This window comes from Aulonocara stuartgranti, assembly GCF_965226115.1.
Source record: "Aulonocara stuartgranti genome assembly, chromosome: 23".
Taxonomy (NCBI): Eukaryota; Metazoa; Chordata; class Actinopteri; order Cichliformes; family Cichlidae; genus Aulonocara; species Aulonocara stuartgranti.
The window spans coordinates 5,736,261-5,761,107 of NC_138958.1; the positions used below are offsets into that span (position 1 = coordinate 5,736,261).

Consider the following 24,847-nt stretch of genomic DNA (forward strand, 5'->3'; position numbering starts at 1 on the left):
ACCAAGCAAAAACTTGGTCGAAAGGTCTGCAAAAGCTATAAGGCTATAAAGTAAAGTTATAAAAATTCTGGTTACTGTCGAAGCCTGCTTCTGTATTAAAAAAAATACTAAAAAATGAAACAAAACAAAAAAAACCCAACCAAGACTAGTTGGTATGGTATGAAAATGACAAAAAAAAAAAAATGCTATAAAAGCACCCTAAAGATGTGGATGGTCATCAATGGGGGGGGGGGGAGAAAGAAAGAAAAAAAAAACAAAAAAAAAACAAAAAAAACAAAAAAAAAAAAACACAAAACCCAAGCTTCCGCCCAAAACAGAAGTCTCTATGAGCTGCTAAAATTTGGCTTCACATGTCCTTGCTAAGTAAAACACTGAATAAGAATGGTGTTAATGGAAGGACGGCGCAAAGGAAGTCTATGCTCTCCAAAAATACTACATTGTTATAAGTCTCAAGTTAACTTCAAAAGGCAATGATGTGACTGGATCAACAAGGGCATGGCACACCAAAACCAGTAACTTGTTTTGACTATTAAAAATGTGAAAGGATCAAAGGTTGAGGCTGAACTGCTACTTCTGGGCCTGGATGCCCTTCAGTTCTTTAGGGAACAATGAATTCAACTGAATCAAGAAAGTTTAGCATATTTCAGGGGAGCATTTAATGATGTGAAGCTTAAGAAAGGAGCTGGATGATGGTCATGATAAGAAAACCAGTGTTTTTGAACTGTCCAAGTTAAGAGTTCCAACACCGACCTAAAGACTACACTAGGTTGTGGATGTGGTCAGCTGACAGATGCCCTGAACAAGTGGTGCTGAAGGAGCTTGAAAAACGCATGTGTAGCCAGTTCATTATAGTGTATCATGTGAATGAGTCTGCAGATCTCGATTATTTGACGATATTTATTTAACAATAACAATGTATTGAATAATGACTTTAAAGATTGTCAAAAAAGAATATAAAATAGTGTGCAAATACTGATAACAGTGCAAATGTTTGCAATATAAAAAATAAATGAAAAATGTAAACATCTATGTTTAGTGAACTTTGCAGTGTTGCTCTGTGGTGCAGCTACAACACTGTAGCAAAGTTTACACACTATGTCTACTTGATCCATGTCTGACTCCGCGAACCCATAATGTTTCCACACCACTGAAGTTTTTTTTACCTCTCTTTTCAACCAATGGCAGTCACTCTCCTCTCCAAATAACTTCTGCTTAGCTTTCCGAGCTTCCCTCGGGTCCTCTTAATCAGCGGTCCCCAACCCCCGGGTGAGTCGTTTGGTACCGGGCCGCGAGAGTTGAGGCTCAGGTGTGAAATGTATAGTTTTCAGGGTTTTTATCGGTTTTCAGTGTTATTTTGTTATCGTTTACTCGGTTTTCCTTGGTCTTTTCACGTGTGTTATGAATAAATCTTTTTCGGTACCGGTACTAGTTTTATTTTGTTGTATTTATCCGCAACACCTTAAAGGCCGGTCCATGAAAATATTGTCGGGCATAAACCGGTCCGTGGCGCAAAAAAGGTTGGGGACCGCTGCTCTTAATTGTTGTGACACGTGTTCGAAATGCAGAAAGGTGCGCTCGATTTGCCACACGGAGCAGCGCGAGAGTAAAGCACGAGGGAGGGGCTAATAATCGGCTCAGTCATTTTTAATGATCATTGAAAGCCCAGATCGTAGTTGTGATTAAAATTCGATTAATCGAGCAGCCCTATCAGAAGCTCACTAAATTTAAGAGCGCCCTTGATTTTTCCAGCCTGCACTGTGAGTGATGACTCAGTGTTTTCAATAAAGATTATTTTTTTCAAAGTCTAGTCAAGTTTTGTTTCTCAATAGTTGTGACGTAGATGAGGATCAGACCATATTTTATGAGTAATCGATTCAGAAATCCTGGTCATTTCAAAGGGTTCATAACTTATTTTTTCTTCCAACTGAATACGTGCACACTTCCAAGATGTCCAGCTCAGTTCAGTTACTATATTTTTCTCTGGCGAAGAAAGATGTGGTTTGCATTCCATTTCAGTAATAGTTTTACAAAGCTTGCCAAGACACACCAAGTCCTCTATATAGTACAACAATAAAATCATCATTATGCGGCGAGTATGCACACAAACGCATGCTGAGAGTTAAACGGGGGCCAAAGGTGACGCCTGTGTGTCGTTATGATGCACCACAGACAGAGCCAACAAACTTTCAGCATAATCACAACCCTGTTCCACTTTAACTGCCATCAGATCAGTGTGTGTATTTATCGCTCTACGCATCACATGACATCAGGCACTTCTCTGAGTAGTCATGTGACACACCCACTACCCCTCCTGGCCCCTCCTTCCTCCAACTGCTCCTTCCAACGTGGAAACCATGGCAACGGCCAGTTAGAACCAGTTTGTGACACATAGCCTTCATTTTGTGTGAAGTGTGAGGCAGAGTTCAGGTGCTGCTGTGGGAGAAAATGGAGCCCAGGCCTCAGGAGCCTCAAAGTTTTCAAAATGGGGGCAGGCTGCCGACAACCACACAGCGACTTCCTGTATGACTCCTGTCAGACCACTTGCTGGTGCAAAGAAACGAGAAACTCCAATCGACACGTCTCAACACAAAACCTTGCGTTGTGCATGAAGGCATGAACTTCAGGGCCTACAATACATAAATAACTCTTGAGAAGTTTTCAAACAATCTTGCACACAAAAAATGTGGATGAGTACTCCAACTCAACTGTCCTTTTAACCCATTTGATGATTGAGTAATAGTTAAACATAATCAAATGGAAACAGAAAGAATTTTGCATTTTGATGATTAGGGTCTATTTTATGAAAGTGCAAATACGTGAAAATTGTTTTCTTTGGAGACAGCTGGCTGACTATGCAAAACTCAAGACCCAGTGTACACGCAAGTCATAAACACTTACCGATACCAGTGGGCGATAATCATTGAGTCAAATCAGTTTTGCGCTGACTAAAATGTTCAGCATTAACGTAATAAAGTTAAAAAACATTAAAATTTAACTGTCATTACAGATTAGTTCATTTTCAGTTTAGAAAGACGAATATAAATCACACCTGTTATGAGTTAAATTGAAGCTAAACATCTGTATTGCTCCATTTTAAATACTTCACTTTTTAAATCACAAACTTAATGTCTGCAACAGCACAATGTGAACTAAACAGGAGTACATTCCCTGTAGCCAACAAACTCTGAGCCCCTACATTAGCACTGTTAATACTACTTCTTTTCTGAGCTTTTTACTTTTCTCACCTTTTGGATGTGCTCATGTCAACAGGCTCATCTCCAGTTTGCACCTCCACCTTAATGGTCGCTTTCACTTCACCAGCCTTCAGGATGCTAGCTGCTACCTTAGCAGCCTGCTCACTCTTGAGCTTGACACTCTCGGTTCCAGATCCCACAAGGGCCAGAGGGGTCCCAGCTGCATCGCTCTTCTCCAGTTTAACACGTTTACTGTCCATGTCCCCCAGGGACCCAGCAAGAGCTGCATGGTCCCTCTCTAGAGCCCGCTTCTGGCTGCGTGTTTGACGCACTGCGTCCTCTGACATGGCTGCTCTCACCCTGGAGAGAAAGACATAAAGGAAAATGTTACAAAATAAAGTTAACTATATTTAAGGAAAAAAAAAGATTTGGTTGTGGAAAAAAAATGTTGTCATCAAACAGATTAAGGTGCACTCTTACTGTAAGGCTAAGGTTCACAGATTTGGGGGCAAGCCCCAGCAGACTGGTGAGGAATATTAAGCAAATCTAAGCTGAATAATTGTGGGTTTTTAAACAAAATTATTTCGCCATTGAAACAAACAAATTTGCCAATGCTACTGTGCACAGTTGACTTAAATCCAACATGATCTTGCCCCAATGCTGAATGCGGCCTGGATGTTTTTTTTCCCCTCATGCAAGAAAATGTTTGAGAACGACTAAACGTCATCTGTGGAGGTTCTCAGTCATCTAAGTCATAGTAGTTTAAAGTGCTTCAGTTGAGGGCAGCTGTGAGGAAAGCTTTTAAAATAAATAAATAAATAAAATAAAAAGGCAAAATGTCTTCAAAAACCTAAAAGTTCAGTTGCCTTCGACTCGAGCACTCCAACCTCTATTCTAGGGTATTTTCTATAGTTCAGCATTACTACGAGAATTAGAGAAACTGGTTTCCCCACACTATTTTAAAGTAAATATTTTGTATGATTTGCCAATAGCACATAACACACTGTATCAGCAAGGCTGCTTAATCCTACTACATACATTTTTGACTCAAGCCTTCTTGTGGGCCACCTTCATAATTTTCCTAATAATCCACAAAACAAAGTAATATTTTATTCCTGTTTTAATCTCTATTCCCAGAGACCAGTGAATAAGATGCACTTGAGCACTCTATCAAGTGGGGGCTGATTGTTCAAATGTGCTAATTCAAACCTGATTTTGGAATTTGAGACAAAGAAATGGTAGTATGCATCTCAAAGTAAACTACTGGTCAAGATCTCAAGATACCTAAGCTGGGCAAAACTAGATAGCAGTCTGTGTGTCAACTTGTCAACAGTGCTGACATATATGGTCTTGGAAGCACCCTTTGTCTTAAAGCAAAAGAATGAGAGAAGAGTGGGGGAGGTAGTTTAATCGAATAATCTAACATGAACTCAAATTAAAAGTCAGGGTAGGATGCCAATCAAGTTTAAACAAGTTACATTTGTTTGAAGATTTTAAGCAATAAATCACATTTTATTCCACTCACTCCTATACCATGAAATATAAGCAAGAAATGTGTCAATATAAGTTGTAGAAGTATGCTATAAAAGAATACACCTTTAAATGGATTTTTTAGTCTATAAAATGTACAGTTTAAAATGATAACAATGTAATAGTAATATCTAATACAGGCATCTCCTTTCCTACTGCCAGTGACCCAGATGCTGACCTTAATCTCATTCAGTACAGTTGCAGCAGACGATAAGAGACCCACTTAGGTTTCTGAGAAAAAGCCATTACACAGCAGAAAAATAATACCAACACTGTGCAACGCTGACACCAACCACACCAATGTAGGCCACATATTCATTAAGCACTTTGTGCTTATAAACATTTTCTCTCATGTATCCAAAGTTTCAAATATGACAGACTGACCAAAATCATGAAAATGCCTATTGCATATCTAATGACACGCTTAGACTAACCACTAACTGTATCCCAGGATTGTTTGAAAGACAAAAAATGTTCGAATTTATAAACCAGACTAAAACTCGTTTATGCTTGACAAGAGATGAAGGTTTAATCTCAAGACAAGACAGTAGAATAAAGCAAGGGAGATGGTTGGCTATAAGCACATCCTGCACAGGAAACAAGGCAGTAGACGAGGAGAAGAAAATGCTTGAGCCGCAATGCTTTGGGGCTCATCAGCTGATGATGAGCTAATGAGCAAACATGGTTCACTTATGTGTCAGTTAAGAAGAAAAAAACTAAATAGTTAAAATTTAGTACCTTAATGTCTTAAGCCAACAGAGAAGGAGGAAAAAAATTGACCTGTCATTGCAAAATGATATTATTCCAACAACTACTGAAAAAGCAGTACTTAAAATTAAATATCTTTTGATTTGTCCCAGTGAACACCCATGGTCATCCGCTGTCACTGTATGTTACACAATCAGAGCATACGTCACCTACATTCCATTGTTTAGTCTGGATCTAAATGCTCTCTTATCAAACTAGGGCTAATGGGATCTGTGGTTATTTTAGAACTGGTACTCAATCCCTTTTAACGTTCAGAACTATTTATACTAGTTCTACATTTTTAAGGTATAAACAGTTAGGCTGTCCAGTTCTTTGGGTTCTTTAACCATGCTGGCTCACTCACAGGATGATCACACCCCAAATTAATTCTCACACATTTATTGAATCACATTTGTTTATTAAGTTACTATACATTATACTAACACTCAGCATAAAAGTTAACTGGGTGCATTTATATTTAACCACAGGGCATCTTATTTGTTAGTCACACATGTCAGCAAAATGTCATAATTTGTATTGTAACAAAGTCTTGTGTCTCCATGTAAACTCAAATATTAACTTGTTCCCTGCTTATGAGATGTGCACTGTGATATGTTTGTTGATAAACACTGATATTCCAATGACAGGAAAAACCTATAAACTTATAATATCTGATTGCTTAGCTGATATTTGACCAATAAATGAGAATCTTATCATTTAATGGTTGTCTTATCTGCTGAAAGAATTTGGTTGTTGTCCTCTACCCATATTGGACCATTTAATAACAAAACCACAGTTACAACTGAATCGCTATGTACAGTAGGACTGTGCCACATATCATCTGTGACAATGCCAGTGTAATTTTTTTTTTTAATTTTAAAAACACAAAAAAGGTCATATCGCAATATCACTGGTATAGCATGCACTCGCCATGCACTCAAATCAAATCACTTTTATTGTCACATCACATGTGCAGGCACACTGGCACAGCACATGCGAGTGAAATTCTTGTGTGCGAGCCCCACAAGCAACAGAGATGTGCAAACACAACAACACAAACGAGTAAAATACAAGAATGGCCAACCTGAAACTAATAAATATATGTACAATATATAATAGTGTATGCATTTCTGGATGTGTATACTAAATATTTTCCTCCACTCCCTAGCGCACACAATGACAAGACAAGCCTGGGCATGTCTAAGGGAGCCACAAGAGCAATGGCTGAGTGTCAGCCTCCTAAAACAATTAACAACTTCAGTAAAGGACGACTTCAACAACCTTTGCGAAATACGCAAGAAAACTGCTCCTGCTAAAGGCGAAAACAGCAAATTTGTTTTGCCATCAAATACAAATGGGCTAGAAAAGAGGAGATGTTGGCAGCTGGCAATGTTCAACCCAAATGTAAACAAACAACTCTACCACGCGTTGCTGGAGCACTCACTAGCTACACTCCATATAACAGGAAGAGCTAACGGTGAATGGAAATTACCGACATGGTTATGTGGTGGAAAAGCAGCACTTTACGCAAATGACTAAAACACTTGATCCAAGATACAAAATCCCAGTCAGAAAATACTTTTCAGTTTAAGTGAGAATATAATGGAGCTTTACTTTACTGTTAAACTAAAGTGTTCAACAGTTATTTTGTGCTTTTCCTTAAAATTTAGAGGGAATACACTACTTTGGGTCACTACTATTGCACTCTATGACCCCTTTTCCATTAGTATCTACTCTGATCGACTCGCCACGGTTTTCAAGTGGGTCATGGTACCTGGTACTAAAATAGTACCTGCTTGACTGGGGTTCCAAAGCGATCTCAGCAGGTACTAAAATGTGACGTCCTCCATGCCACCGACTGACTGATACAGTGGCGTCACGAAAATCAAAACTGACATTTTTGAAACCCAGCAACAAGGAAAATGGCTACAAAAAACAATGCTGTGGTCTCAGAGTATGACAAAAAGCCGCAGACTGAGCTGTGGGTATATTATCGCTTCGATGTCCACCTTTGTAGCACTTGTGTCGCATACCAGTTACGTCAAAGAACACGCGACCACGCTGCTTTAACGAAGACCACGCAAATTGAGTGGTACTCAACTGTAATGGAAAATCAGTCGATCAGAGGCGAGTAATGGCTGCTGCTGCTGCTGGGACCTTCCAGTAGATTCACACTTCAAATTAACAAGTGATTTATCAATGACAGCAGCGCAAGGATGGAAAATGCACTTCATGGTGCCTGCAAGCATCAATGCCCACCCGATATCATCAGAAATGTAAAATGTAAACACATTTTCTTGAAATACTTGTGATATAATTACGACAGTATATCACATTCCCCCAATGTACATTATTTGTAACACAGTAGCGCCTTATTTTTTTTATCTGGGGTATTACTTCGACACAACTTCACTTGCATGACTGATCTTTTTTTTTTTAGTTAAATCTCTGCGACCTGACACATCACTCTAATGAGGCAAATAGACCCAAGCTACAGGAGCAAAATGCCGCATGCTGCCTACCAGAGCCACTCACCCTAGATATGGAGGTTTAGGGTTTGTTTTTTTTCTTGTGAGTTTTTGAACTGTTATCTGTATTACTTAAGTAATATCACATTATATTGCATAGATATTCTTCCTAACCATGCCATTGCTTGTAATTCACTAATAATATTTTATATATTTTTTCCCTACTACATGCTACATTGTTAGGACAAAAGGAAAAATAAAGTAACAAAGAGGAATTCCACAAAAGACACTATAATGTAGACAAACATCTCTTTATGAATATTCCAGCTGTAAAACATAACACTTAAAGAACTGCACTGTGAGGTGGAAATATGAAACTGCTTTTCAGCAATTTCTACAAAACACTTTTCCCCAAGACTGCAGTTTGTTCCAACAATTCATCTCTGTAAATTTGGCTCAAATTTAATTTTAAGACAAAGGCATCCCTGACTCTTTGCAAGACGTTGAGCTGAGATGTTGGCAAAAAGTACGCCAAAAAAAAATATTAAAAACAAAATAAAAATACATACAGTGCAGTTAAAAATTCAGGTTTGTTTGCATACGTCTGCACTCTCCTCTGGTACGCAGCAAAGACAGATGTGCCCTGCCGTACCACCACAGGACACAAAGGCCATTTATCTGCCAGAGATGACAGCTTGCGTGTGGGTGTATACATACCACACACACTGCTTCAGAAATCACAGTTTAAGCAGTAAGGATGTGAAAATGGTAGTCGCACCTTGCTCGCACTTTAACAGTGGTGGTGAACCATGTAACATAGAAAATGACTATATTCCTTTGGGACAGTGCAGTCACATCTCAACATCACTAAGATGGATGTGTCTCCTTGTTTCCCCAACTAGAGACACATGGCTACCTTTGTCCCAGAAGACATGGACAGCATCATGAATCGAATACTTAATGTAATGATGTACTGCTGCTAAGCAACACGGGGGGGGGGGGGGGGGGGGGCAAAAACAATGGTTCTACATGCACATGTGATGTGTATACACTTGAGGCTAACTGGTAGTAATTTATATTCACTGTTGTATCAAACCCCATTATTCATGCTTAGTCTTAAGCAACACACTTCACCTGCACTATCCACAACCATTTCTATAGCATATGATTCAGAGGAGCATCAAGCAAATACCAGGTGTTACTGAGCAGGTAGGATCTGAGCTGCATCACCTCTTCACTACCACCGAGGCCTGGAAAAAGTCCATCTATACCAGTGACAGTCAAAAGGGGCTGAAAGGCAGAAAATAAACACTAATAAATCAAATTAGGATTGTAATAAGATGCATCCAAGAGCTTCACTTATAACACAATATGACAGACTATCTGAAGAGTCGGATTATGCTGGATATTAGTGTGTGGAATGAGCAATTGCAATTAACTGCCCCCCCAAAAAAAAAAAATCTTTGATCAATTAACCATTAGCACTTAGTGCACATTTCATGTTCCCACAGCTCCATGTATCACTTACGTAAAATCAACTGAAACTAACAATACAGTCCTACAAACAGGTCTGACTTGCCAGTCAGCAAAACCATTGGGAGATGGCTGAAGGAAACCAGTACCACAAGTCCCATTACCTGGGACTGCATAACCAAGACTATCAGTTAATAATAATAATAATAATAATAATAATAAATTGCATTTATATAGCGCTTTTCGGGACCCCTCAAAGCGCTTTACAATACCACTATTCATTCACTCTCACATTCACACAGTTCTGCATCCATGTCCAAAATGATTGATCAAAATGCTGCAAGTATGCCGACCACTGTTACTATATATAGTTTGTCATTCCCACTTTTAGCAGAAATTATTTTGCATATTTAGCAAAGCATTTTTAGAAACAAATTATTATGATTTCATTAAATCATATTCAGAATGTAAGAAGGGGCTCTCACTCTCGGACATACCTGGACTTGTTTCATTCTTGTGCATTCTATTACTGATATTGTCATATGACACCTATATATGACGTAAAACTTTAAACCAGTATTATCTGCCAAAACGGTATTGCAAAGTCTTCGTCTGAGCTCCGATTGCAGAAATTTTAAATGGCAACCAATTATGCTCTTAGGTTAGTAAAATATTTGCTGCCAAAGAAGAACACATTCACCCAACAAGATTAAAAACAGTGCACTTTGTTAAGAATGCACTATCCACATGTCTTAGCCACAGACCATAAATAAAGGATGTACAACACCCATTTACTTGTAGCCTACAAGTCTTGATATTCAGACATTCACCATGGTTGGTTGCCAGTTAGACCTAACTGCCAACTACAAAGTAGGGCTGGGCCATATTATACCGTTCACGGTAATACCGGTATAATGTTAGGCAACGATAGGAAAATGAAATATCGCGATAGAATGGGAGTAAAACGCGCATGCGCAGTGCCTTTGTTTTCAAACGCACATGGCCGATTGTTGAGTGAAACAGATGAACCAGAATTGGTTTGTAAAAATGGTGCAACTTCCGTGATGTGGAACTGGTTTGGTGTTTGTCCGTCAGATACACGACAAAGCACATTTTTTTTGCAGAACATGCAAGCGGCCGTTGTTATTGTCATATTTGTCGGACTAAGATGCTCTTAAATCTGGGAGTAATCTGGGTCCTAAACTCCGTATGCTTCAGGTCAAACAACACTGCAGCGTCACTTAGAGTTAAAAACTGTCTAAATTCTTTCATCTTTAATAAAACGATCAGCATTGCTGTTTTACCAGGTGTAACTATAAAGTTTAACTTCCAGGCATCCATGAAAACAAAAGTTATTACATTTAACGGAGTTAGAAGTTAGCAGGAAGCTAGCGGAAGTTAGCTCGCTAGTTTCGCTAGTTACCTAAACATGATATTGCATGTTCTGACTGAGAGATTTCTGAAAAAAATCAAACGTACAGCTCTGCTATCACTTCCAACATAAATGAAGACAGGAAACTAAACAGCAGTGACGTTTGTAGGGTTACTGAAGTTGGGCTAGCTAGTATATAATGATGTGCTACGTGATCGCTAGCGACACAGCTATGTTAGCATAACATAAACAGTGAAGCTGGAGGACGAACACTAACACTTTTCCACTTATAAAAGTTAACGTGAAGGTTCTTCATGGTTAGAGACAAATGCAATCGCATGGCAGGATGCTGTAAACGGACCAAACTTCAGTCAGGAGAACAACTGAGATAATCCATCCACAATACGAGGTTAGTCATTAATATGCTGCAACAACATGGGAATAGAGCCGCTGCCAGAGAATTCAACATTAATGAATCAATGGTACAGAAGTGGAGGAAGCAAGAAGAATGAGTTTAATAAAGTTTGATTTATCTGACTGCTTTGTTTCGCTTAATGTGCCTTATAATCCCGTGCACCTTACGGTCCGAAAAATGCATACTGCACACTGCAGTTTAATGTTGCAAAGCACCTATTTTTAACTTCAGTGGATATTATATATGGTTATGCTCAGGATATGTCAGCCCATTTCTACTGGAAATGCCTTTTGGTTAAACTTTCAGCAAGGAATTTGCATTTGCACTGTTACATTTTTATAAAGCTTTAATGTACATAAAAACCAGCTTCTTGTTTAAGTGAAAATAAATGGAAGGTTGTCTTTTTGCACTAGTAATGTTGTGGAGTTGTATTTTGTCTTGCATCAATTATATCGTCGGTTATATCGTTATCGCAAATTTTCAAATATATATCGTGATAAATATTTTTGGCCATATCGCCCTGCTCTACTACAAAGTAACACATATGTGGGCATGGCTAGACCACAGGGGGTCCATTTCATATTTCAAACATTAAGATCTAAAAAAACAAAACAACCCCCCCAAAAAAACAAAAACAAAACAAACAACACATTTTTAAGAAATTACAGGCTAAATACAATGGACAATTACTTAACTACTCATTTAATATGGATATTGACCCAGCACTTTACAATTAATGCATTCATGCTGGTGTAAACAACATCATGAGGATTCATCTCTTTTATATTAAAAGGGCACAACCAACAAAAAAACCCGAAATGACAAGAAGATGAGGAAGAGGTTAGATGAGCACCAGCTAGTGATTAGTTATCTGTGTCTGTTTTTCTCGGGAGACTGTAGAGGATGAGTGGATGCATGTCTCTCTCATTTCCCCCAGAATAATAAGGCCTGAGGGCAAAGTAGATTTTGGACTGAAACAAAAACAACGCAAGTGAGTGAGACCGGATATCTCTGATTCTCACACAATTTGAATTATAAAACAAATTAAAATCTTTGTGCCAAAGCGTTTGCTTCTCAAATGCCACCAAAAGGGCTTGAGTAAATAAATACATTTAATACATGCACAATTCTGCACAAGTGCCGTGTAGGCTAACAAACCTGCTATCTGGGCATGTAGTGCGGAGGGATAAAATACAGTTGCGTAAAAGCAATGGAAATCTTGTGACCTGGACTGACACATCACGTTTTATTCTCAGTCGGAGCTTCTATTGTGCCCAGCAGTTCACAGGGACAGATCAATGGCAAAGACTCATGCCCTCAGGTAGCATGCTAGCCTCTCATCTCCAGCACTGTAATGATCTCTCCCACTGGGAATGGACTCAGCCAAGCAACACATTAACAGCCATTTAAAAAAAACTGGGGCTTTTCAATTGTGTCCTTAGGGTTCAGTACAAGGGGAAACAACAATTATACTCTCCAATAAAAGCAATACGACTATAGATTATTACTGTGCAATAAAAGCCAATCAGTAACTGTTTCATATGTAGCTAATGAGCCCTGGCCTTTGTAATATTAAACTTAAACTGCCAGTTACCATACTGTGAGATATGACCAAGTGATGATCTTAAATTAAAGCAATTACTTACTAAATGTCATCATAAAAACTTTATTTTAAAAAAAAAATTAACGAAGTAAACATATTTTCAAAAATGGCACCTCCCTTTTCCTTTAGGATCTATATAATCTTTGGAATAATAACAACAACAACAACAGATGAGGCTACCTATGCTAATCTGTGCACCAGGCTAGGAGTGGGGGCAGGGACCCAGCTGAGGTGGTGCCATGGTTGGGGGAGGGAGAAGGGTGCAGACCGCGTGTGGTTAGCTGAGCCATAATCTCACTGTACCCAAGTGAAAAATACTCTTCCTTGTCTTCTCTCTCTCTCTCTCTCTCACACACACGTACACTCTTCGTCCTTCCCTCTACCCTTCCCTTTCTCACTCACACTCTCCTCAGTTCTTCTGTTATAGGCTCGCCAGCCCGTAAGTGTGTGTATGCCCCTACTGGTTGTGTCCTGCACGCCAAGGGTTAAGCCCCTGCCATTTTAACGCCACTGACAGATCAGACCATTAGGGTGTTACCTAACAAAATGGAAGCCTTTAACCCTGAATCTGCCAGACTGCTTCTGAGTGAGAGTGTGTGTGTGTGTGTGTGTGTGTGTGTGTGTGTGTGCGCGCAAGTGAGAACCAGAGCCACACAGAGCCCTGTGTGTCTCCACCTGGATTCTCCCTCAGCAACATGACGACAAGGACAACAACGGTAAGTCCAGGTAAAGGAAAACAGACTTCTGTACATGATCTCTCTCACACACAGACACAGAATGGCTGTTTGTATGAGGAAGACACACTTTTTCATGTATTCTCATCAAGACCGCTAAGAAATAAGTGCACATATTCTCACTGCCCACATCTCATCTGGATTTTGATAAGAAAACACAGACAGAATGTGCAATTAAATAAAAATAAATAAAGAGCAATCATTTCACACAATTAACAGAAAATTAACAGAGCCTCAAGCAACAACAACGTCGAAATCATGAAAGTCTAAGAAACACTAACATCTCAGTTAATGCTTAAGCAGTCTTCTCAAACTCCTAATCACAAAATTACTGGATACATTTTCAACCATTAATGTTTACTTTCTATAATAAAAAGGAATCACTAAATGTTTTCAAAACTCCTAGACAGGGATAATCTCCAATTTCAGCCAAATTGCTTCCAAATGGTTACTCCATAATCCTGTAAAACCAGAAGCACATACCCACATACAGAAGGAGGGCCAGGACACACGCAGACTGCTATCAGATTACATTTCTCAGAAATGAATGGTAGCAGGAAGTGCCCAGAGTACAGGGGGGAAAGAGCTTAAAGGGTGCTCAAAAAAATAAATAAAAAATACAGTGTCCCAAAATCCACAACGTGAGTGCAACATCTGTGCACAATGTTGAAGAACAACCAGGTAAATTACATTTGGGTTTTTGAGTAGCTATACCTCTGAGTTAGAAAAGCAAATCATCAGGTTTCATAAGATCTTGATTAGGTGGGGTTCAAACAACAGGAAACCACAGAAAATAAAACATTTTGAAGTATAGCTGAGAAATCAAAATGTCAGTAGGCACATTCAGGCTGCACTTCAGACATGAAAGAAAACTCATCTGAAGCAAAGATTTGCACAGGCATAGTGCACGGCAGTTACAGATTTGGTTATGTGAATGACTAGAGCAGCATCGAAAAAGAAAAACTGAAGTCTTACACAAAACACAATCACCACACTAACCTTCTCATCCATATGTCATGCATGGAGGAAAACTATTGTTTATTAGTCTTTGGAATGAAAGAGTAATTAATGGAAATGAAAATGCTATATGAATGGATATGATAGCTGATATGCCAGAACTTGTTAGCCTTGTTGATTGAATGATATAAATAAAAGGAGAAGTTCAAAAACAAGAATATGGCACCCATATCCTGTCTCTTTTTCCTGATATTCCAGAGTAACTTGTTTAGTACACAGAAATCTAAAACTAAACCAGTACAACAAGGATTTTCTACCTTTGGAAGAACAACCATCACCCTAGGGCTGTGCGAAATGACCAAAATCTCATATCCCGATATAAGACATTATCGTCCCGATAACGATATAAATCACAAAAATTTAACATTTTCTGTAAATTCTGTGAATCTTGGGCAGCTCGACGTTTCCAGCTGGCCGTAGTGTACCTGGAGTCAAGTGTTTTAACCGATGCATGAAACGATACATTTTTAGACATAAGTTGTAACAGCCGCTGTTTTCTTTGTGAGTATTTATTACACGGCGTGCTGCAGGGAAAAGCCTGTTCTAATGTTTGAGTCTAAGGTTTATTTTTTAAGCACCTGACAGGCCTTTTTTGCTTCTCATCCGTAAATACTCTGCATACTCTTTCACGTGACTCCGTTTATTTTGAAAAGTCTCAACAGGATCTTGAGCTTATTTGTGAAAGGTTTATGTAGGAAATAAACAAGCGGACACGCGATGGTTTTACCATCGTTGTTGCAAACGACAACACATAAAAACAGGCGCTTGTCCGCCTGTAGTGTGGTTTCTCTTATTAGATATAAGAGAAAGACCATCAAAACAATGAAAAAAATATTGCCATAAACAGTTTATTTTACGACACCACGAAACAAACGATAGCGTAAAATGAAACGATAGACGTTTCTATATTGTCATCCGATCTCTCTCTCATATATATCCAGAAGAGCGCAGCACTGGGAACAGCTAAGATACTGCGCAGGACCCTCCTTATATCAAACAGCCCTACATCATCCAGCATCTAATTGATGGTGAAGTTTTAATTGAAGAAAAAAAAAAAAAGGATATAAACCACATTCACACATGAACTCCCAATTTCATTTCGAAGAATCACTCCATGACAATGAAGTCTCAAAGTAGCACACAACAACAGATTGTCCACTTTACACTAGTCCTCAATACTGGAAATAGATGAGGGTGGTGCAAGGGCAAAGGGTGACCACTTGCTAGTTGTGAATTCAACCAGCCCATTATTATGGTGATGTGATTATTCTCACATCACCATGAATTGGTGTAGTTGGACTTTAAACTGTCTTTAATTTGCCATCTCGTACAATGTCCAGTCCGGCTGCATAAGACATTTGTGTTCACCTATGCACTTCTTTGGTAATCAGGAAATGTTCAGAATTACAGAGCATTTTTGAAAACAGCTTTCAAGACATTCAGTCAGTTTATGTGTAGCTCTGTAATGGTCAATGGTCACTAACTAGTTGTCATTCTGCAAAATATGTTTTTGCCCCCCCACCGATATCATTCGGTTAGCATACGTCTTTGACCCTGCTTACAGTGTGTGGAAGAGGGATTCAAATTCAAAATCTTTCCCGAGTTGACCCTTTCAAAATTACAGCATCAACACACCCAGAATCCACAATAGGTGTGGCGTTAAGCATGTCTGTTTGACTTTTTAAACCACACCCAGTATCTCGTCACTCTTTAGTTGGCCCCACATATTTGGTCAGATTCTTCTTTACTTGTGCTATGACAAGTCTGTTTACAGGTGGGAGGAATATCATTAAAGTACTAAATGACAGGAGGCGTGGGCTTTCACATGTAGCTGTGCAATATCATGTTGCAGTTAGGATATACTGCATACATTTTGCATTTAAAACAGCTCACATAAGTGCAAGTAATATGGGTAACTGCCCTTTTAAACATAAGGTAAACCTATCATTACCCTTTATATAATCATTTATTTTTAACCTACATACAAATACTCATAACTAAAGTGTGCCATTTTAAGCCATACTCCACCAAAAGTGTTATCCCGAAGTATCAAACACCTGACTTCTGTGAAAGACCTCCATACTAAAATTTCACTCTGGTGCCACTCCTTTATGTGACACCAAAAAAAAAAAAAAGCGTGACAAAGATGTTAAAGCATGTGATTAACAGTTTCAAATGGTTTTTGAATACACAGATACGACTTGCAGGGTACAAGGGTTAATCTCCTGTTTGACTGTGTTCAATTTTGACAATGTCTTCTCACTTTTAGATTAGTAGACTAAGTTGATTATTTTTCCCTTTCATTCATTGACCAGTAAGCATGTCCAAAGCAGTATACATAGTTGGAATAGACACTTTTTGGTTAAGATCTTCTTTCATGCATCTCTCATGTCTTGCCTGCCTTATTAGCTGAGTGAAGCACTTTCAGAGGTGCTAGGAGCAAAGTATGACTTGACAGTATGTTTAAGCACATGGTTTAAAAAAAAAAAAAGAAAGAAAAAAAAAAAGAAAAAAGAAAGCCTTCTGATGTTAGCTGGCAGCATTAGGTAGGGATCCAGGAATATTTCTCCCAAAACACATACCTATACTGGCCTTTATGGACTGATATAGGATTATCTGCAAATAACATGACATTTAACCGATGTTAGTAGCATATGTTTCTGTTGCGTCACATCAATTTTATGCAGCCTGAATGTTCAAAGAGTGTGATAAGGATGTAAAAGAATGAAGTAGGAATGACACTGAGCTTCTGGGAAGATAACTTAATTTTTATGTAATGTGATGCGGGATAAGACAATGTGTGGACCATCACACAGTACTCTGACACAAATTCAAACATTTGAGAACCACTTTTACAATCATTTACCTGGTGTTACACTGTAAATTCCATCTGGTTCTTCATCCTGTTCCCTTTACAAACCCTATCCACAGATGGGACTTTACAAACCTGATCCATATCTACTAGAGAAACCTGACTCTGCAAATCATAATTTGGGTAAGTGGCCACGCTGTTCAAACTTCCACAGCCAATGTTATTAACCTTTGTTTTGATTACTTTTATGCCAGGCAGATAGTGCACTAATGAAATGACATGTACATAGAATTCACAATTCAGCCATGTGGCAGGAAGGCAGCCAGAACCGTTTGTCCCCTCTTGGACTCATGCCTTGATACAACATGTATCCAAGTTGCCGGCTGGTCTGCTTGATGCACTGAGAGTTTGAGAACTGTCACTTTAACCCTGTCCCCATAATAGAACCAGCTGTAAGAGCCAGCCTGAGAAGAAAAAGAAAGTGTATTTCATAAACTGCCTTCCTTATAATGGAAGCGGTACCCGTTTTAGGCAACATAGTGTTCATGTAGGCAATCAAAGAGAAGTATTATTTCCATTAGCAATGTTGAAATGTTACTAGATACTCTAAGTAAAAATACCAAATCCATCTTAAAGTCTTGAGAATATGATTGGTTGCAGAAGAAAAAAATAAGTATTACCTAACCTTAAATTAACTTAGGGTGTTTAGTTGTGGATGTGGCCAGTCAGACAGCATGCATGTGCTACATGTAGGCAGCATCCAGTGTCTGGGAAACCCCCCCCCCCCCCCCCATTAAACGCATATTACTGTAAGTGTTGCATGAATTCAAAATAAGGAAATGTGGTTGAAGCACACAGCAACACTGAAGAGGAGCAAAACTGGACGCTCTCACTCAATACCACATGGCCATGCAGTAAATAGTTATTTTTAGAGATGTTAAGTAGAGATAGGAATATACTGAAAGCCACAATACATATCAAACCCTATTATGGAAACTGAAATGTTACATTTTAGTTTCTCACTCATCTCAAGGTTCTTTCTTAATCGTGTAGTATAAAGTTTAAAGTGGAATTAAAAAGTCAAATGGGTTAGTTTCATTAAACAGTGCCAAACTTATCAGTCAACAAACTGTACTTTAAACTGTTTGAGTGATCTCATTGCAAGAACATATGCATGATGGAGTCCAACGCGGTAAACAAGAAATCGTTCAGTTCAAACAGTGCAGGATTCCTCTACAGAGGCCAAAGAATTCCTTAAGGCCTTTGGGTGGGAACCCCTGGCTGATATGTTGATGCCTGTTCTCCAACATCTAGCACAACTACCAGAAAGACAATTTCTTAGAAGAGCTTAAAAATATTCAGATTTATGGAGAAAAAAAAAAACACTTTAGAAAAACAATGCAAAATTAATCTTATTGTGGCAAGCAAGCAAAGGATGCAAGACTGTCAAGAATTGAAAGCAAGATGGCAAAGGGAACTACTCCTACACCACAGGACGTGAATTTTCACTATTTGACATCTTTAACTCACTTGTGAGTAGATTACCTCTGATGACATCACTGAGACAAAAAACATAAAACAATACTTCCTGATCTTTCATTCACACAATGCTTGACAGCAGATAGGCGACTGATTCTACTGAGACTTGATAGTCTCACCAGCACTTCCTGTTAGCCGTCTCAAAATGTCTGGCCTCAAACTAAACCTGACTGACAGCTGCGATAAACTGTTACACTGGGTGATTGAGATACTATTAACAATCCTCTAAAGCTATTGACTAAGCCCATTTAAAAAACAAAAGAATCTGTGTTCATCAAATCATATATTCTTTCATATAGAATTTTTTGTTTTGTGTTTTCATTTATAATAAATTAAAAAAAAAAAAAAAAAAAGCAGCTCTCATCTGAGACATTTCATGCCTTGAATTACCTCAGATGTAAAGCCACACCTTTGCCTCTCTCACTACGTAGAGATTTACGACATGCAAACTAGTACCTGCCTCTGACCTCAGCTGCACTCACGTTCTCTTGCAAGGTGAAGGGAGAGACAGCAATGGTCCACACTCTGGGTGTGTAGTTGAGCAGAAGAGCAAAAAACAATGCTTAATTTATAAAACAGGAAGCACATGAAGAGCATGCTAATCAGGCATGCCAGGAGAGGGAAAAAGTCACACAGCACATTTGTTTAAAAAAAAAAAAAAAAAGGAAAAACAAAAAAAAAAAAAAAATCCACAAAAACAAGACTGCATCAGACAGTGAACAAGTGCTAGCCAATAAGAAACTAAATTAATGGGCCATCAAAATCAAAGTATTTAGATTAAACTTATTAACTTTAAACTGCATGCAGATATACATGTTTCACTCTTTAATTTCCTCACCTCTAACACCTTTGGAATGGGATGCTGTCATCTACTGCCAAATTAAAGTGTGGATCTGTTATTTTGCTTTTGTGGCATTCAAGAATTGAGAAAAGTTATGCATTTATAGCACCAGTGAAATCAAATTGATCAAATCGCATTCATGTTCTCTCCTCCACTCTGCAATGCATCTTTGTGTAACAGTTAAACACACACATGGAGCAGAATGAAAGGAAACATGGAAATGTTGAAACAGACAGCACAGCAGAAAAGCAAAATACAGTACAGCGCTAATAATGTTGTCGTCTGGCAGCACAAACGAACCAGCTGCTAGTTAACGAGAGACACCCGGAATGGCTAACCGAAGGTCGAACGGTCCTGATCCCCAAGGAGGAACCGGTCCCATCCAACTACCGACCAATAACCTGCCTCAGTACTACATGGAAGCTCCTGTCAGGCATCATATCGGCTAAGATGAACAGGCACATGGGTCAATACATGAGTGGGGCACAGAAAGGGATTGGCAAGAATACCAGAGGCGCAAAACACCAGCTACTGGTAGACAGAACAGTCAGCCGAGACTGCAAGACCAGACTGACCAACCTGTGCACTGCCTGGATTGATTACAAGAAGGCCTATGACTCAATGCCCCACAGCTGGATACTGGAATGCTTAGAATTGTACAAGATCAACAGGACCCTAAGAGCCTTCATCAGGAACTCAATGGGGATGTGGCGTACAACACTAGAGGCCAACTCCAAGCCCATAGCACAAGTCACCATCAAGTGCGGGATCTACCAAGGAGATGCTCTGTCCCCACTGCTGTTCTGCATAGGCCTGAACCCCTTCAGTGAGATCATTAACAAGACTGGCTACGGATACCGACTACGGAACGGAGCAGTTGTCAGTCACCTCCTGTACATGGATGACATCAAGCTGTATGCCAAGAGTGAACGAGACATCGATTCACTGACCCACACTACCAGACTATACAGCAATGACATTGGAATGTCGTTCGGACTGGAGAAGTGTAGTCGAATGGTAACAAAGAGAGGGAAGGTAGTCAGAACTGAGGGGATTGAACTACCAGAAGGCAACATTGCAGACACAGAGGACAGTTACAAGTACCTGGGGATCCCGCAGGCGAATGGGAACCATGAAGAGGCCGCTAGAAAGGCTGCAACCACCAAGTACCTGCAGAGGGTCAGGCAAGTCCTGAGGAGTCAGCTGAACGGTAAGAACAAGATCCGGGCCATCAACACCTACACCCTGCCCGTGATCAGGTACCCTGCTGGGGTAATAGGCTGGCCAAAGGAGGAGATAGAAGCCACTGACATAAAGACAAGAAAGCTCCTTACCATGCATGGAGGGTTTCACCCCAAGTCCAGCACCCTGAGGCTGTACGCTAAGCGGAAGGAAGGGGGCCGGGAACTGGTGAGTGTCAGCACCACAGTCCAGGATGAGACAACGAACATCCAAGAATACATTGGGAAGATGGCCCCAACTGTCTGAGTGCTCAGTGAATACCTCAGGCAGCAGAAACCCAAGAAAGAGGAGGGAGATGAGGAACCATCATGGAAGGACAGGGCCCTGCACGGTATGTACCATCGGCAGATAGAGGAGGTGGCTGATATCCAGAAATCCTACCAGTGGCTGGACAAAGCTGGACTGAAAGACAGCACAGAGGCACTAATCATGGCAGCACAAGAACAAGCTCTAAGTACAAGATCCATAGAGGCTGGGGTCTATCACACCAGGCAAGACCCCAGGTGCAGGCTGTGTAAAGATGCCCCAGAGACAATCCAGCACATAACAGCAGGGTGCAAGATGCTAGCAGGCAAGGCATACATGGAACGCCATAACCAAGTGGCCGGCATAGTGTACAGGAACATCTGTGCCGAGTATAACCTGGAAGTCCCGAGGTCAAAATGGGAGATGCCCCCAAGGGTGATGGAGAATGACCGAGCTAAGATCCTGTGGGACTTCCAGATACAGACGGACAAAATGGTGGTGGTAGACAAACAGAAGAAGACGGCCGTAGTGATCGATGTAGCGGTTCCGAATGACAGCAATATCAGGAAGAAGGAACACGAGAAGCTGGAGAAATACCAAGGGCTCAGAGAAGAGCTCGAGAGGATGTGGAGGGTGAAGGTAACAGTGGTCCCCGTGGTAATCGGAGCACTAGGTGCAGTGACTCCCAAGCTAGGCGAGTGGCTCCAGCACATCCTGGGAACAACATCGGAGATCTCTGTCCAGAAGAGCGCAGTCCTGGGAACAGCTAAGATACTGCGCAGGACCCTCAAGCTCCCAAGCTTCTGGTAGAGGACCCGAGCTTGAAGGATAAACCGCCCGCAGGGGCGTGCTGGGTGTTTTTTTATATATAATCATCATTATATACAGTTAATGAAGGTCGCCGGTTCGATCCCTGGGCTCTCTGGCCTGGTCGTTGTGCCCTTGGGCAAGACACTTTACCCATCTTGCCTACTGGTGTTGGCCAGAGGGGCCGATGGCGCGATATGGCAGCCTCGCTGTCAGTCTGCCCCAGGGCAGCTGTGGCTACAACTGTAGCTTGCCTCCACCAGTGTATGAATGTGAGAGTGAATGAATAGTGGTATTGTAAAGCGCTTTGGGTGCCTTGAAAAGCACTATATAAATCCAACCCATTATTATTATTATTATTATTATTATTAAAGACTTAATCTTAAACACCTCAGTCAGATATGGAAAGTGGGAAGAATTCAGACATACAACCCTGAGAAGATGTATTGCTTAAAGTCACTAGAACAAAGACTAAGGATGAGGACTAAGAATATCTTTAATTTCTGTAACTTACTGTCTATTGTCATCATTAAAAAGGCTGCAATACCTTTTAATGTTTTCGTGATTACCATAAATTCACAATAGAACGTTAAGGATGGTCAAGTAAAATCAAGACTTCATTTGGAACCATTAAAAAAATAACCACGGGCAAAAACTGTATTCTGATGCTTTACTTTCATGCTAAACAATTCACAGATTCACAAGTGGGAAAAAAAAAACTGCTACAATAAGATTAAGTTCCAGACACCAGTAAACTCCAAGGCTAACTCTAACCAAAATAAACTTAACAATGACAAAGACAAGCAAGGCACCCTGGAGCCTTGAAAATGGCAAAAGCAAAAATATATTTATGGTTGGTGGAAAATAGACATGTATCTTAAAATGGTTCAATCCCTGTGTGGCAGAATATGAGAGGATCTCGAGTCATGCCTGTCTAGTTACATCATGGGCCTTGGCCATCATAAAAGACCCCCCCCCCCCCCACGCAAAAATAAAAATAAAAATAAAAAATCACTAGCCAAGAGTGCCAACTGTTTGCTTGCAGTAAAAGTAGGCTACTTGCACAACAAAGGTGCAGCTTAGGAGACACACCTCAAAGTCAAGTGAAACAAAACTAACTTACCCACTGGAATAACATGACCCACAGTTCCCAGATTGCTGAGGATAAGGCCGCCTTTAAGCATAAAGAAGTCTCCGACACCAAGACCAGGTAGCGTGACTGCGAGGCTTGATGATTAAGAAGCGTCTCACAATTATCCTCAAATGATTAAAATAGCAGGCACGCCTTTAAACGCCTGACTTCAACGGGAAATGAACGGTACAGCAACTGGAGAGTGTGCCCTTAACCTGACTGTAAGACGTTTCATGTCATACATTAAGTGGTATGATTTTTATCTGACTTACACAAACATTCCTATTCCGGTTTAAAAGAATAAAAGTAGGCGTTTAAGTTTACCACGGTTTGGTGTGGGTGTTTGATACCAAGCTGTCGTGGACACACCAACCCGACGGAGGCATTACCGTCCACCATTACGCCTCCATAAAAAGGCTTTTCACGGTTGAGCTAATCTGACAAAGTTCTTAGATCAATGGCTCATAAAGCCATGCCCATCTGCCTTTGAAAAGGCACAGCAGGTTTAACCTTATTCGGTGGCAATACTGGTTATGATGTTCATAAACTTCAGTGACTCAACTTTGCCCAAAAGAAAAGCTGCCCATTTTCAACTAACCCACCAAACAACAACAAGCTATCGCATGCTAACGTTAACTTGGCTTGCCAACAACAACCTGTCCATCTGTCCGGCTACTAAACCAGCGGCTAACTATCACGAGCTAACAGCCCATTGTGATTATCATCAGTTTCAGAAATTAGAGGAAATAAGCTCAACCCTGCAGCCCTTGCTCCTTTGAATATTGTGGCAAAAGTGTGATTTTTGTAGCACCGATGTCTGTGCAAATAGCGATACACGACAGACAATGAAACCGACCTCGTCTCAAGTGAGCAGCTAGTGTTACAAGGCTAGCTAAGGGAGCTAAGTTAGCCTGCTAACGCCATCTCCCCGGCCACTAGTCTGATGGCAGACAGTCGCTAAATTTATTCACAAACAATCGAGCGTTAATTACATACAGAAAATGACAGTTTTACCTCAGCGTTCTGCAGCTTCAACCTAGGTGAATAAACACACTCCCTTACATTATTTACTAATATCAGTGCATCCATGTACAAGTTTTGCTGGGAAGTTTGGTTAATATTTTTGTACTTTCGAAGCTGGTGCACTCAGTACGTAAGTGTGTGTGTATGTGTAGCTGAGCGACACACATACTATTACCTTGCACGTTAGCTGAGATCAAGCTACGCTAGCTAGCTTAACTTAGGTTAGCTGAGCTAACACCGAAAGAGAAACTTCCGTCGTCGTCATGTTTTAATTGAAAATTAAAAACCCTAAATTACGTTACATACTAATGAAATAGCGCTGCGCGAACTTACAGAGTCTAGGAGGATCTTGGCTGAATTCCCCCCGTAATTTTAAGTTGTCTGTTGCGACTGTTTAGCTGGCTTCAGTGTAAAAAATCCCGGGGATCCCCTCTCCTCTGTCCGCTGCCACTCCGGCTGCCAGATAATGTAATGAGCCACCACACAGGCGGCGTCATGCTGCGTTCATACACACCTCGGAAATGCTAAGAGCTCAGAGAGAAAGGAAATGATGCGTTTGAACACACTCCACTGACGTACTGCAAAAGAGGTGAAAGTAAAAGCAATTGCAACAGAATTATGGAATGAGAACTTTAAACAATCAGACCGACAT

General features: G+C 40.2%; 1 protein-coding gene across 3 annotated transcripts in view; it reads right to left on the reverse strand.

Moving 5' to 3' along the window:
• The window catches only part of gatad2ab (GATA zinc finger domain containing 2Ab), a 33,652-nt gene extending 8,933 nt beyond the window's left edge, over positions 1–24,719 (reverse strand). The window contains exons 1-3 of one of the 3 annotated variants that reach the window (XM_082522964.1): positions 24,529–24,719; positions 9,170–9,228; positions 3,246–3,554 (exon numbers count right to left, since the gene is read on the reverse strand). In XM_082522964.1, coding sequence (XP_082379090.1) covers positions 3,246–3,554; positions 9,170–9,204 — 344 coding nt within the window. In that variant the 5' untranslated portion in view covers positions 9,205–9,228; positions 24,529–24,719. Of the gene's footprint in view, positions 1–3,245; positions 3,555–9,131; positions 9,229–24,528 lie in introns of those variants that run through there. The other 2 variants (XM_082522965.1, XM_082522963.1) reach the window with 2 other exon arrangements.
• Positions 24,720–24,847: the final 128 nt, after the last annotated feature.